At 36.8% G+C, this 16,533-nt stretch overlaps 1 protein-coding gene across 1 annotated transcript in view; it reads right to left on the reverse strand.

The window, feature by feature from the left end:
- The window catches only part of LOC128640387 (pulmonary surfactant-associated protein D-like), a 59,293-nt gene extending 53,469 nt beyond the window's left edge, over positions 1-5,824 (reverse strand). Inside the window, exons 1-2 of the mRNA XM_053692879.1 lie at positions 5,653-5,824; positions 5,021-5,137 (exon numbers count right to left, since the gene is read on the reverse strand). Coding sequence (XP_053548854.1) covers positions 5,021-5,137; positions 5,653-5,824 — 289 coding nt within the window. The remainder of the gene's footprint in view (positions 1-5,020; positions 5,138-5,652) is intronic.
- Positions 5,825-16,533: the final 10,709 nt, after the last annotated feature.

Raw genomic sequence — 16,533 nt, forward strand, 5'->3', positions numbered from 1 at the left:
TAAACCTATTTACCCCTAAACCGCCAGCCCCCCACATTGCAAAAAACTAAATTAAACTATTAACCCCTAAATCTAACAACCCCCTAACTTTAAATTACAATTACAACATCACTATATTGAAATTAAAAAAAACTTACCTGTGAAATGAAAAAAACTAAGTTTAAAGTAACAATATACCTAACATAACTATTAGACTAAAATTCAAATAACTATCAATTAAATAAACTAAATTACACATTAAAAAAAAAACTAACAGTACTAAATAAAAAATTCTAAAATTACAAAAAATAAAAAATACTAAATTACAAAAATAACAAACAAAATGATCCAAAATAAAAACAATTACACCTAATCTAATAGCCCTAAAAAAGAGCCCCCCCTCAAAATAAAAAAAACCTAGACTACAATAAACTACCATTAGCTCTTTTCCCTGTAAAAAAAAATACAAAGATTTCCCTGTAAAAATTTTTACAAAGATACAATTGTATGGGCATTGCCCTTAAAAGGTCATTCAGCTCTTTTGCATTGTCTTGAAAAGGGCATTTATCTCTTTTAAGAAAAATCAAACCCTAATCTAAAAAAAAAAACACCCAAAAAAGTAAAAAAAAACCCTAACACTAACCCCTGACGATCCACTTCCAAGCGGCGAGAAGTCTTCATCCATGCGGCAAGGTCTTCATCCATCCAGGCAGCTTCTTCTATCTTCATCCAGACGGCATCTTCTACCTTCACCCCGGCGGCGCGGAGCGGGTCCATCCTTCAAGAAATCCGTTGCGGAGCGTCCTCTTCATACGGTCGCTGCCGTACACTGAATCTTCAATGCAAGGGAGACTTTTCAAAATGGCTTTCCTTGCATGCCTATTGGCTGATTTGATTTTTGAAATTCAAATCAGCCAATATGATGAGATCTACTGAAATCCTATTGGCTGTTCAAATCAGCCAATAGGATGAGAGCTACTGAAATTCTATTGGCTAATTTGAATAGCCAATAGAATTTCAGTAGCTCTCATCCTGTTGGTTTTTATTGTTTATTTATTTTTTTAGTAGTGTTAGATTTTTTTAAATTTGTAATTTAGGTTTTTAATTGGTATTATTTTTTATTTTATTTGAATAGTTATGTTAGTTTTATTTATAGTTTAATGTTAGGTTTATTTTTTTTAATTCACAGGTAAGTTTATATTTATTTTAAGATAGTTAATTTAAAGTTAGGGGGGTGTTAGGTTTAGGGGTTAATAGTTTAATTTAGTGTTTTGCGATGTGGGGGTCTGGCAGTTTAGGGCATAATAGGTATATTTAATGGCGATGATGTGGGGGGCCGGAGGTTTAGGGGTTAATAGGTTTATTTAGTAGTGGCGATGTGGGAGACCGGAGGTTTAGAGGTTAATCTTTTTTTTGTGGTGGCAATGTTGGGGAGTGGAGGAATAAGGGTTAACCATTTTATTAGTGTCAGCGATGTCAGGAGGGGTGGATTAGAGGTTCATAACTTTATTAATGTATTTTAAATGACTTGTTATACCAGCTGCAGAGTATAAAATATTTGAGAAATTGCATTTTTAGGTTTATTTGTGTATATGAAGTAGCTGGTTTTGTGATTTGAAACCACAGCCTATTACAATGGGTTGAGCTTCAGGTAATATCAGATCTCATTGTGTTATCACTGTGTGTACACACACTTGCTTCCTTATCTTATATTTGTCTCGAACACCAAAGCTCAATACATAGAGAGAACAATGGAAAATTATCATTTTATTACTTAACTATCCTGCATCCCACTGAGAGTGTAATCTCTTCTGCTGGCTGTGTTTACTTAGGATTGTCAATCAATAGCAATTACTCCAGTATCAAAACTTCCAGTATAGGTGGCAATACCACAGACTAAATCAGCTATTTCAAATGCTGAAATAGGAGAAAAGGAGCTACTTGTAACAAATTTTATACACTCTAGCAGGTAATAAGGATCATTGGGAATAATGTAAAGGGGAGAACAAGTTTGGGTGAACTGTCCCTTTAACTTTTTTTTCCCCATAGACATCAATGGGTTTGTGTTTTAGGGCTAGATCACAAGTGGAATACTAAATTATCACACTTCCGCAAATAGGCAAATTTGTCCGTTTACGATTACGGGCACACAATAATTAATCAGCCATTACAAGTAGCTGGTTATTGCTATCACAAGCTTGCGGTAGCAATAACGCTTATAAAATTAACCAGAGATCAGATCTCTGGTTAATTTTTTAAATATGCCCCAAATGCCTCAACAAAAACAGTGCAGAGTATTTTATTAAAAAATAAAGATAACAGCATCTTTATTTTTTAAGAAAATAACTGCACTAGGCAGTATTTTGTGGGTAAAGTTGGGAGAAGTGGGATGTTAGAAAAATATATTGACACATATATACACATATATATATAAGCATATACAGATGTATTTATAACCGCTGCGTTACTTACTGCCTTTGCTGAGAGAGGTGTCACGGCATGAGAACGAGGCTCACATAGGAGCCTATGGAAGAGTGCTGTCGTGAGCGCAATGCTTTCCAGCAATGTGAATGCAAGCTCGTGTTCGCATAGCTGACAACTTGTAATACCAGTGCACATTAGCTTGCATTGGTATTACACAGTGGATAGCAAATATCGCTTTCACTAAAGCGATATCTAGCGCTCCACTTGTAATCTGGCGCCAAATGTTTATAATGATGAGGCCCTCAATGGGTCTTACTTTATTGAAAATGGATAGAATACATCGTAATATGACATCTTATACCTGAAATATATTCTATTTAGCATGTATAAGCTAAACAAAGTACAAAGTTACATACATGATATACAAAATAGAATATGATATATATTTTTGCGTGTTTTTTTGTCGGGGGGAGAGGTTGATTTTTTGTTCCATGGAATGAACAATAAAATGAAAGGTTCCAATACTTAAATGGATATAAAACCCAAAATATTTAATTTGTGATAGAGCGTACAATTTTAAACAATTTCAATTTACTTCTACTGTCAAATTTTCTTCCATCTCTTGGTATCCATTGTTGAAGAAGGCTAAGTTTAGGAATCTATGTGTGGCTGCATTTTTGCAACAATGTTATACATTAGCAAGAGCACTAGATGGCAGCGCTATTTCCTGTTATGTAGTACTAATGTTATACATTAGCAAGAGCACTAGATGGCAGCGCTATTTCCTGTCATGTAGTACTACTGTTATACATCAGCAAGAGCACTAGATGGCAGCACTATTTCCTGTCATGTAGTACTAATGTTATACATTAGCAAGAGCCCTAGATGGCAGCACTATTTCCTGTCATGTAGTACTAATGTTATACATTAGCAAGAGCACTAGATGGCAGCGCTATGTCCTGTCATGTAGTACTAATGTTATACATTAGCAAGAGCACTAGAGGGCAGCACTATTTCCTGTTATGTAGTACTAATGTTATACATTAGCAAGAGCACTAGATGGCAGCACTATTTCCTGTTATGTAGTACTAATGTTATACATTAGCAAGAGCACTAGATGGCAGCACTATTTTCTGTCATGTAGTACTAATGTTATACATTAGCAAGAGCACTAGATGGCAGCACTATTTCCTGTCATGTAGTACTAATGTTATACATTAGCAAGATCACTAGATGGCAGCACTATTTCCTGTCATGTAGTACTAATGTTATACATTAGCAAGAGCACTAGATGGTAGCACTATTTCCTGTCATGTAGTACTAATGTTATACATTAGCAAGATCACTAGATGGCAGCACTATTTCCTGTCATGTAGTACTAATATTATACATTAGCAAGAGCACTAGATGGCAGCACTATTTCCTGTTATGTAGTACTAATGTTATACATTAGCAAGAGCACTAGATGGCAGCACTATTTCCTGTCATGTAGTACTAATGTTATACATTAGCAAGAGCACTAGATGGCAGCACTATTTCCTGTTATGTAGTACTAATGTTATACAATAGCAAGAGCACTAGATGGCAGCACTATTTCCTGTTATGTAGTACTAATGTTATACATTAGCAAGAGCACTAGATGGCAGCACTATTTCCTGTCATGTAGTACTAATCTTATACATTAGCAAGATCACTAGATGGCAGCACTATTTCCTGTCATGTAGTACTAATGTTATACATTAGCAAGAGTACTAGATGGCAGCACTATTTCCTGTTATGTAGTACTAATGTTATACATTAGCAAGATCACTAGATGGCAGCACTATTTCCTGTCATGTAGTACTAATGTTATACATTAGCAAGAACACTAGATGGCAGCACTATTTCCTGTCATGTAGTACTAATGTTATACATTAGCAAGAGCACTAGATGGCAGCACTATTTCCTGTCATGTAGTACTAATGTTATACATTAGCAAGAGCACTAGATGGCAGCACTTTTTCCTCTCATGTAGTGCTATTTAGATATCGCTTCAACAAAGAATAACACAAGAACAAAGAAAGGTTTATAGTATTAAGTATATAAAAAAAAGGTTTTTAAAATGATATGCTCTGTCTGAATCATTAAGACATTTTTTTGGGTTTCATGTCCCTTTAAGTAGCACTGGTCTAGGTGAGTTGTGCATGGGGTAGGGGAGTTTTTTGCTTTTTTGTAGGCTTGCATCATTATATTTAATCAAATAAGGGACTTGGGCTGTGCACAGTTTTGAAGTTCTAGATGTTGTTAATTTTGTATAAATGTATATACAGTATAAGTAATCTCACTATTCTGATTTATAATATATGGAATGGATTACTCTTTGGTATGGTCTCCATTATGACATACAGTTTTAGAAGAACCAGTGAGATATGCACTTTGATAAATTGCAGAAGTTTTAAAATGTTATAACGTTAGAGAGTGTCACAATGTTCCTAACATTTAGTTGATCAAGATTGTTACATTTATTACCACATAAACCAGTTAATAGTGTATCTGTTTTGAGATATTTACTGTGACAAAATATTGTAACAACGGAGACTACCTCTTCACCCCACTCTTATTTAAACATTATGAATACCTGATTCTCCGCTGTCACCCTTCTCTCCTCTTTGGCCTTGTGGTCCCTGTTCTCCTTTTGAGCCTGGTGGTCTGGAAATTCCTGGAGGTCCCTGTGGACCAACTGCTCCTTGTGGTCCTAGGGTAAACAATTGAGAAAAAGGGAAATGTTTCTATTTTACTTAGTCACAGATGTCATCAGTGGGTGGAGCTTGGCAGCCATTTTAAAGTAGCCAGAAACAATATTCATTTTAAAATAACTTTTTTACTGTTCCTGCTGCATAATATAGAAAAAGTGCCGGAGGCTAATTGCAGCTTAATCTAAGGTAAGACTTTAAGGTGACCAAGGTGTAGACTGTCCCTTTAAGTTTGACTATTATGCAACTATGGGACAAATTCTCTAAAGCTCTCTGGTCTGGCGAGAGTCAATAAGATGCTTTGTCAGTATTAGGAGGCCTCTCTGGGATTGTTTTAGAGGCAATTTTTACCTTGGAAATTGTGTATTTGATTAAAGTAGTTCACTAATATGCTTTATGTAAAGGAGAGACACTTACTTTACAATGTCAGTGAAATAAACTGACCATTTATCTATATGTCATTGGGTTTTTGAGAATATGTCCTAATGAATTAATAAAATAAAAAAAAAATCCTTACCTCTCTCTCCTTTTTCTCCTTCTTTCCCTTCTTTGCCTGGTAATCCGTTCTTCCCAGGTATACATGTTAAAATAGAGCAGCTTTTACCCTTTAGTTCTTGGCATATTTCGGTACTTGCTGCTGCCAATGAAATCCCCAACAAGAGAGCACCAAGGATTTGTGAAAGTTGCATCTTGCAAGGGCTTTGCGCCTGTTAAGGTAAGTGAGCAAACATTTCATTCTATAGTTAAAGGGACTGTCTACTTTCATGATTTAGATAGGGAATCCACCTTTAAGCAACTTTCCTATTTACTTTTATCATCAAATTTGCTTTGTTCTTTTGTTATTCTTTGTTGAAAGCTAAACCTATGTAGGCTCATATGCTAATTTATAAGCCCTTGAAGGCCGCCTCTTATCTCTTTGCATTTTAACAGTTTTTCACAGCTAGATAGCGTTAGGTCATGTGTGTCATATAGATATTAATTATGAGTCAGCACCGATTGGCTAAAATGCAAGTCTGTCAAAGGAACTGAAATTAAGGGGCGGTCTGCAGAGGCTTAGATACAAGATAATCACAGAGATAAAAAGTATATTAGTATATCCATGTTTGTTATTCCAAACTAAGGATTGGGTAATAAAAAGAATATCTATCTTTTTAAACAATAACAATTCTGGAGTAGACTGTCCCTTTAAAGTTAAAACAAAGGGCTAGATTACATATACAGCGTAGGTTTCAGTGCAACTGCTGGAACTCCCAACGCCCGTAAATTCACCTCGCACATTGGGTTAATCACATATACCACGCCGGCAGATCATATACTGCCTTAACTCTGATAATCTGGCAAGGTTCAGAGATGTGCGGAAATAAACATTTCGGGAGTTTCTAATGATTTATGGCAGTTTATGAACTGCAGGCGCCTAAGTAAAAAACAAAAAAAATGTTTACTCGCACTTAAAAAATCAAACCCACCTCCCAAAAATGAACTTCACATGTCAAAACCCCTTTATCTGCCATACCCCCACATCACAACTACTAATAAAATTTATTAACCTCGAAACCGCCATCCCCCACAACGTAATCTACCTATTTAAGATATTAACCCCTAATCCGCCAACCCCTACATTGCACACTAGATAATAAATGTATTAACCCCTAATCCACTATCCCCCACAACGCAAAGTACCTAATAAACATATTAACCCCTAAGCCGCCATCCCCCACAACGCAAAGTACCTAATTAACCCCTAAAACACCATTTCCCCACATCACAAACTAATTATTAACACTATTCACACCTAATCCACCAACCCTCCACAATGCAAACTATTAATCTAATAACTAAGCCCCCTAACCTAACAACCCCTAAGTTAACCCCAATTAAAATACAATTACATAAATTAAAAAAAAATATTAAAAATTACCAAAATAAAAAATACTAACTTCAGATTAAAATAAAAAATCCTAACATTACAATAAAAAAACCCTAAATCTAAAGATATCAGCTCTCCCCCTAAGTCCCCCCTAACAATTCAATCCCTCACCCACCCAACCCCCCAAAATATAAAGACCTAAGTAAAAAAAAAAACTAAGCTACCCATTTCTCCTAAAGGGGAATTTGTATGGGCATTGCCTTTAAAAGGGCAATCAGCTCTTTTGCTGCCCATTAAAACAAAAGAAAAAGCCCTAAATAAAACTCACCATTCCTGAAGTCCGGCAGTGAAGGTCATCTGCCAGGCGGCTCCATCTTTAATCTTCATCCAGATGTCATGGTGCAGAGCAGAGGCGGATTGGTGGCGGCACGGTCATCTGACATGGAAGCTCCTCTTCATGGGGTTCATCCACTGCACACTGAAGATTGAATGCAAGGTACCCCTTTTATATTGGGGTACCTTGCATTCCTATTGGCTGAACATTTCAAATCAGCCAATAGGATGAGAGCTGCTTACATTATATTGGCTGATTTGATCTTGATTTTGATCATCTTTAAAATGTGGAAAGAATAATGATTGTAGACATTCAGGTGTTTTAAAGGGACACCGAACCGAAGTCACAACATTTCAGTTTTAATTGTAAAGCAGAATATTTTAAAATTTACCAAAAGGTTTAGCAAAAAAAAATAAATTATCTGTAGTGCAGAAAATTTGGATATAAACAAAACTGATGTAAGCCAAAATGATTTGCATTAAATGTTTTTGTAATGAAAGAAAGCAATGTAATAGAGCTTGTTGGGAAGGGAAGCTTCAGTAGAAGAACAAAGTTAGTAGGGAGCAGAGGCCGCAATTTAAAAATGAAATAGTGTAGCTAATACAGATTAGATTGTGCTGCTTTTACCTTATAGCAGTGATGTGCGGTGACTTCAGAGGCTGGTGAGGCAGTGGCTCGGAATTGGATACGCCTTCATTCTTTTGATATCCTTTGTTGAAAAATCATATCTAAATATGCTCAGTATCTACTGAGCATATTTAGATATGATTTCCAACAAAGGATATCTGGTTTTCTTCATTCTTTTGATATCCTTTGTTGAAAATCATATCTAAATATGCTCAGTAGTTATACTGAGCATATTTAGATATGATTTTCAACAAAGGATATCAAAAGAATGAAGAAAACCAGATATACTTTGTTGAAAATCATATCTAAATATGCTCAGTAGAACTGAGCATATTTAGATATGATTTTTAAACAAAGGATATCTGGTTTTCTTCATTCTTTTGATAGCCTTTGTTGAAAATCATTTCTAAATATGCTCAGTAGTTATACAGAGCTATAAGTAACAAGGATAAACATCATGTGACAACACCAAATACTGAACTATCCCTGTCCTAAGGCATAAGACGGTATACAAAATGCTCTAGGTACTGAGGAGGAGTTAAGACATTAGGAATGACTACCTTCCTTTGTGACAAAGCATGTTTGTGATAACAGACCTACAGTAAGCACATATATGTTCTAACTATTGTAGATAAGTCACATAAGATTAATGTAGCTCAGATGTATAGGCAAAATGTTTCAGCACATATTTTGTAAACTGTAACCTGAAGTTTTGTGTTATGACTGTCCCCAGAGACAATCCAGCATTCTGTAGCAGCAATCAACATGTTAACTATTCATTCCAGCCAAGGTAGAAAAAGAGTATGGCTGTAAACAATCTTACTTACAGAATAGTACCCAATACACAGCAGGCCGCCCCGGGACCCGGTCGCCAGCACACACAACATCCCCAGAGTTGACAGTACTAACACAAATCTTACTTAAATACGACAACGTGTCCTTTCAGTGTCTTTCAACAATCAGAACCGCATTACTGAAAGCACTAATGGGGCACAATATCAAAGGAAAGCTTCTCCTGATGCTTCATTTAATTGCATGCAGGTAAGTGGGAAAGCACTGAATTAACCCTCAGATTACCACAGAGGACTTCTATGAATTACAAAGCAATGAGCTGCAGCTTTCGCTGGCATCCGAGAGGTTATTAAGACTAAAAATATGGAGTTTGCTTTCACCTATCAAGGAGATTTCCGGCACTTTCCAATCAATTAGACATTGACTGACATGTTGTCATGTTTGTGACCTCTGAGGTTACATCTACACATTCTTTTTTTAAAGAGAATCACCCCCAATGCGGCCACACAGCCACCGAGCAGGCAATGCAGCCCCTCCAGGACAAGCGCCGCCGTCTCCACCGCAAGCCGCGATCACGGGCAAGAGCTGCGCCACAGCCAACCCCCATGCATCCCAGGCCTCTGACACAGCAAAACCCGGTCCTGCCACAGAAGCAGAAAAGGCCATCCGGAAAGCCCAACCACCCCCAGCGATGCCAGACAGAGAAGAGATCCACAGCAGTATAAAAAAAAAAGTTAGCCCAAATACAAACAAACGCCACCTGTGTCACCCTGGGCCTGGAGCCAGGAGCTCCCAACATGCACATCCGACTCCCCCAGCAGCCGGCCCCGCCCCCGATAAATACCCCGATAAATATATTATTTAATTATTATCCGCCACCGCGGCCACCTACCTAAATAATATGCTCACCTCAAATGTAGTGCACTCTGCTGCTCTGCTGATGCTGCTCTCAATGTCCGTCTCTGAGCTGACAGACGCTGACGCGCGCCTCAATTCCTTTCCGTACGGCACTCAGCCCGCCCAGAGACTCAGACTTGCTGAGGTCTGATTGGCTGAGACGGCCAACTTGCTCCAGAGGCGTTCAGAGTGAAGCCTCCGGTGTGGGAGCATGGGCCGCATTGAGAGCACTGCATTAGCACTTATTCTCCTCTTGATGGCAGTCTCTCATGCGGCCCATACATTCCCAGTTAATAGTACATTTCATATTGCGCAATATAAGGATAGCTAGCCTCCAGTTTATTGCGCAATATGAATATGTATTGCATTACTATAACGTTTTTAATTTGCACAAGTCATAAACAAATTAAATAATAAAGTACATTTGGTGGAGGGGTGGGGGGGTAGGGGGGGTCACCTGTTTATTAAAAAAAAATATATTGAAAAAAAAAAAAAGATTTATTTTTTTTATTTTTTTATTTTGTACAAAAGGCTGTAATACATAGATTGGCTAGGTGAGACACTGCCTCACCTGCCTCTTATGAGTGCACGTCACTGGCTTATAGTACCGTACAATCACCTCTATTTTATACATGTGTTTTTCTGTTAGGGTAATAAGGGTTTTGCATATTTTGATACATTTATCACCTTTTATTTTGCAAGAAAAAAACAGGCCTGGAAAAGAAATTGACTGACCCTGTTCAGCCCACTAGTAGAGGCAGGGAAACTCATTTAACAATAAGGAAAACAACACATTTTAAATATTATATTATAAATACGAATGTAGTTTTTTTTTTTGCTTCTTGCAAAATGTATTGCCTGGTGTTTTTCCTGTCTCACCTGGTATTTTTTGCAATTTAGTTTTATTCTACTGTGCACATTTAACCCTTGCGCCAAATGAACGTTGTTACTAAGTCAAACAGTACTTTGCTCAGCGTACTGTGTTGACTTAGTACCTACGTCCAGCACAGAGGCAAATGTTGCAGTCCCTGCTGTCAGCTTAGACAGAGGGAGTAGCAGCCAGCAGCATGGCAAGGGAACATGGATTACACTCCTTATCATATAAGGCCAGACTGTCAATCGTTACAGAGAGTAACACTTCCCTACAATTACAGGGAAAAAAAAATATTAAATGAATAACAATATAAAATAAAATTTTGAAAAAATCATATTTTTTTACTGACAGACTGGAGGACAGTGGAAAGGAGGAGGTTAAGAAAGCTGTTGGGAAGGATCAGGGAGGTGGGAGAGTGAGGAAGGATCTCTACACTACAGAAATTAAAATATAAATTAATATATTTTTAAAAACTGCCCTAAACTGCATACTGGCAAACTGACTGCCAATACCTAAGATGGTGGTGACCAGTGGGGTGAGGGGGAGGGAGAACTGTTTGGGGGGATCTGGTAGGGATCAGGAAGTGGGAGGGGGTCAGGTGAGGGTAATTCCTACACTACAGCAAAAATTACTCTTACAAGCTACCTGATTAACCCCTTTGCTGCTGGTGCACAGCTGCAGTTAGCAGCCTTCTAATTGCCAAAAACCAATATCAAAGCCATTCATGTCTGCTGTTTCTTAACAAATGAGACACCAGAGAAGCTTTTCCAACCTTCTTATGATGGCAGTAGTTGTATGTAAATAATTTAAGTGAGAATCTTAAAGTTTGCAAAAAAGTTAACCATTTTTTATATGATCATATTTGGTGGCCAAATAGTGGCACAAATTATACCAAAATGGGCCTAGATCAATACCTTAGGTATAAAAAAAGAAAGAAAAAAAGGCGCTATTTCTGTTTAAATGGAATGAAAGCAAAAATGCTAACAATTCTCCAGTATTTTTGGCAGAATTTTTAATATAAGGCCCTTAGTGTCCCTGTAGACTATAATAATAATTACCAGTGACCATGGGAGTGAGCACAATGTTATCAATATGGTACACATTGGGGCCTATCTATCAAGCTCCGAACGGAGCTTGAAGGTCCGTGTTTCTGGCGAGTCTTCAGACTCACCAGAAACACAAGTTATGGAGCAGCGGTCTAAAGACCGCTGCTCCATAACCCTGTCCGCCTGCTCTGATGAAGCGACAGGAATCACCAGAAATCAACCCGATCGAGTACGATCGGGTTGATTGACACCCCCCTGCTGGCGGTCGAGTCTGCAGGGGGCGGCGTTGCACCAGCAGCTCACAAGAGCTGCTGGTGCAATGCTGAATACGGAGAGCGTATTGCTCTCTGCATTCAGCGATGTCTGTCGGACCTGATCCGCACTGTCGGATCAGGTCTGACAGACATATGATAAATAGGCCCCATTAACTAGCACTGTTTATCTGTGAAAAATTGTCAAAATGCACTGAGATAAGAGGCACTCTTCAAGGGCTTAGAAATTAGCATATGAGCATACATAGGTTTAGCTTTCAACAAAGAATATCAAGAGAACAAAGCAAATTTGATGTTAAAAGGAATTTGGAAAGTTGTTTAAAATTGCATGTCCTATCTGAATTCTCAAAGTTTAATTTTGATAACTTTACATTTACTGATGCTTTAGCAGATGCTTATATTAAAATACATTTTCTTTCTAGCGCATTAAAGAAGCTGTCTTAAAAAACATTACAGTTTTTGTGTCCTGAAAAAAAGATATCTATTTTTTCATCATGGTGGCAGTTTGTAGAGCAATGGCCATAGCCAGTAAGCAATGGATAATGTTGTATCATTGCTTATATATCTCTTATATGTCCTAATATTTCAAATGCACATTTAAAATATTGCTTAATTCATTTATTAGGAGCTTGTTTATATTTAACCCTTACTGACCACCATCAAAGGAAATACAATAAAGGGACATGAAACACAACATTTTTCTTTCATGATTCAGATAGCGAATACAATTTTAAACAAATTTCTTCTATTATTAAATGTGCTTTATTCTCGTAGTATCCTTAGTTAGAGTAGCAGCAATGCACTACAGGCAGCTACCTGAACACATACAGTGAGCCAATGGCAATAGGCATATATGTGAATCCACCAATCAGCAGCTAGCTCTCAGTAGTGCACTGCTGTTCCTGAGCCTAGCTAGGTATACTTTTCAACAAATGATAACAAGAGAATAAAGGACATTAAACATTATGGGGTGTTACGTCCCTTTAAGGAATGATTGCTACTTTCTATACAAAAATGCTAAAAATTGTGTCAGCATACTGACTGCTTTAAATATTTTTAAAAAGACGTATTTTGTAAGTACATATTTTGCAATGCATTGGCTGTGACTATATGCCATACATATGTAAATATAATGTTAAATTCCATTAAAATGCAGCAAAAAATGTGGGAACTTTAATATTAGTGTAATGCAATAGCCAGTGAAACATCACAGAAAGTTTCAAGTGGCCTGGAATCCCTAGTTATTTAGATAGTTTTTATTTTTAAAAGAATATCCATGTTACTTATATTATCAAATTTACTTTGTTCTCTTTGTTAAAAAAGCAGGTAGATAAGCTCAGGAGTGTGCACGTGTCTGGAACACAATATGGCAGCATGTTTGCAAGACTGCTTTTAACAATAAAAAATAAATAATTAAAACTACTGTCATCTAATGCTCAAAAGCATTCTTGCAAAACTGCTGCCAAATATTTTTTTTGCACTCGTGCAAACTGCCTACCTAGGTATTATCTTTAATAAAAGAATACCATGAAATTAAAGTACATCTGAATAGAAGTAAATTGCAAAACTTTATAAAAATTGTCTGTGTTAATCATACATAAAATAAACATTTTGGGGCTAATTTATTATTGTGCAGAGGTCACAGATGGCATTAGAACCTTGTGGAGCGGAGGAGGTATGTAGTACAGTGATGGGCAGCATTTTTAAATATACTGTATATGTATATGATTATATGCATCTATATTTATGTGTTAATATGTGTATGATCACATACATATATATTTAAATTGTGGTCTTTGGGACCACACAAGCTCACGGTAGCAATAAACAGCCACTTGTATTGGCTGGTTAATTATCTCTCCCCCGCAAATGGGCACATTTGCCTGTTTGAGGAAGCGCGATAATTTAGTGCTCCACTTTTAATCTAGCCCTTTGTGTTTTGTCAAGCAGGTTGAAAATGAATGTTAAATCCTTTATCTGTATGTTATATTAAAAGATGAAAAATAAGATGAATGGGACAATAAAATAAATAAAATGGAAATATACGTATACAAGAGGACAGAGACCCATAACGCCAAGACGGTTTAATTTAAAGGGACAGCCTACACCAGAATTTTTATTGTTCTAAAAGATATTAATATACTTTGTACCTCTGTGATTACCTTGTGTCTAAGCCTCTGCAAACTGCCCCCTTATTTCAGTTCTTGTGACAGACTTGCATTTTAGCCATTCAGAGCTGACTCTAACTCCACATGCGTCAGCATAATGTTATCTGTATGACACACATGAACTAACTCCCTCTAGTGGTGAAAAACTGTCAAAATGCATTTAGATAAGAGGCGGCCTTCAAGGTCTAAGGAATTAGCATATGCGCCTACCTAGGTTTAGCTTTCAACTAAGAATACCATGAAAACAAAGCACAATTGGTGATAAAAGTAAATTGGAAAGTTGATTAAAATTACATGCCCTTTCTGAATCATTAAAATGTATTTCGGACTATACTGTCCCTTTAAAGGGACATAATACTCATATGCTAAATCACTTGAAAGTGATGCAGCATAACTGTAAAAAGCTGACAAAGAAATATCCCCTGAGCATATCTATGTAAAAAAGGAAGATATTTTACCTCAAAATTTGTTCAGCTCACCAGAGTAAGTGCTGTGTAAACAGTTATACTTCACCTACTGTCCAGCTGCAAGATGAAAAACAAAAAAAAGAATAGCCAATCAGTATCAGCAGTGTAGAGGTAATGCTTTTCCTTTGCTGTGATCTCATGAGATTTCATAGGACTGAAAAGGAAAATAACATGACTGTGCCTGCACATGACAGATGCACACCCCTAGCTTGTCCTGGGACAAGCATCCTGACTGGCTGTTTAAAGATATAGTAAACCCATATTTTTTTCTTTCATTAATTAAGATAGAGCAGGCAAGTTTAAAAAACGTTCTAATTTACTCCTATTATCAATTTTTCTTCGTACTCTTGTTATTTGCATTTAAAAAGCAGATATGTTAAGCTTAGGAGGCGGACCATTTTTGTTTTAGAACACTGGGTAGCGCTTGCTGATTGTGGCTACATTTACCCATCAATCAGCAAGCACTACACAGGGTGCTGAATCAAAAATGGGCCGGCTCCTAAGTTTAACATTCCTGCTTTTCAAATAAAGATACCAAGAGTATGAAGAAAAATTGATAATAGGAGTAAATTAGAAAGTTGCTTAAAATTGCATGTTCTATCTGACTCATGGAAGAAAAAAAAATTGGGTTTACTATCCCTTCAAGTCTCTTCACAGTAGGGTGTGAATACTTAGGACAATTGAGGTAAAATATCTTCCTTTTTTACATAGAGATGTTCAGGTGATATTTTCTAGTCCGCTGTTTACATCTATGCTGCATCACTTTCATATGCTTCAACATTTGGGTATCATTTCCTTTTAATTATCAGAATTTTTAAATTGTTCCCATTAAAATGTAATATTGTGAAATGTCTATTTTTTGTTTTCTATAAAAAAAACATATCCTTCTAGAAGTCATAATTCTTTTGTTCTGGTCACCCAAAGTTGATTAGAAGGGGTTAATGCAGATTTCCAAAACCTAGCAATTAAGACAACATTGCAGTATGAGCTTACCTTTTTCTTCAGAACTAACTTTATAGCCGGGCTGTTACAAACTGTAGTCACAAGATGAAAAGCTATTGTGTTTGATCTGAAGAGCTTTCTTTGACCATTACTAGGAAGCAAACACATACTGTATGTATATATCTATAAATACCACAAGTTCCCACTTCTCTGAATTGTAAAATTGTCTCAAATGTTTCTCAGTAAAAACAATTAAATGTGATAAGAAGCAAATACTTTTTAGTACCAAATTTTTGGATTATATATTAAACCTTAAAGGGTCAGTATACACTAATTTTCATATAACTGCATGTAATAGACACTACTATAAAGAATAATATGCACAGATACTGATCTAAAAATCCAGTATAAAACTGTTTAAAAACTTACGGCTAGATTACGAGTTTTGCGTTATGAGTGAAAAAGCAGCGTTATGGGTTATAACGCTGCTTTTTCATTACCGCTGCTATTACGAGTCTTGTCACAAAAGCTTGTGTATGATTAACTCCGAAACGTCACTTTTACTTAGTGTAAATCTGTTACTAATAAAGTGAACATTTTACTTAGTGCTGTGAACCGTCCTTACTACTCAAGTTGTTTTTTGGGGATTTGGCACATTGTCCCCAGGTCTTCACAAGCACTCACCCTTTGGTGCTGTACCCATTGTTACATATTCGGTCAAAAAAGCTGTACCGCACACTTTTTTGGCCGTAACGCAAATTAACTTACGCAATTTGCGTAAAGTCTTTTTTCGATGGGACTTCCATAGCGCCGATATTACAAGCTTTTTCTGGGAGGCCGAAAAGTGAGCGGTACAGCCTAACCCGCAAGATTCGTAACGCAATCTAAAGTCAGTAGTTATGAGTTTTACACTACAAAGCTGTACCATAAAACTCATAACTAAAGTGCTAAAAAGTACACTAACACCCATAAACTACCTATTAACCCCAAAACCGAGGCCCTCCCGCATCGCAAACACTATAATAAAATAATTAACCCCTAATCTGCTGCTCCCGACATCGCCACCACTATAATAAACATATTAACCCCAAAACCGCCGCACTCCAGCAAAA

The sequence above is a fragment of the Bombina bombina genome, chromosome 9 (assembly GCF_027579735.1).
Source record: "Bombina bombina isolate aBomBom1 chromosome 9, aBomBom1.pri, whole genome shotgun sequence".
Taxonomy (NCBI): domain Eukaryota; kingdom Metazoa; phylum Chordata; class Amphibia; order Anura; family Bombinatoridae; genus Bombina; species Bombina bombina.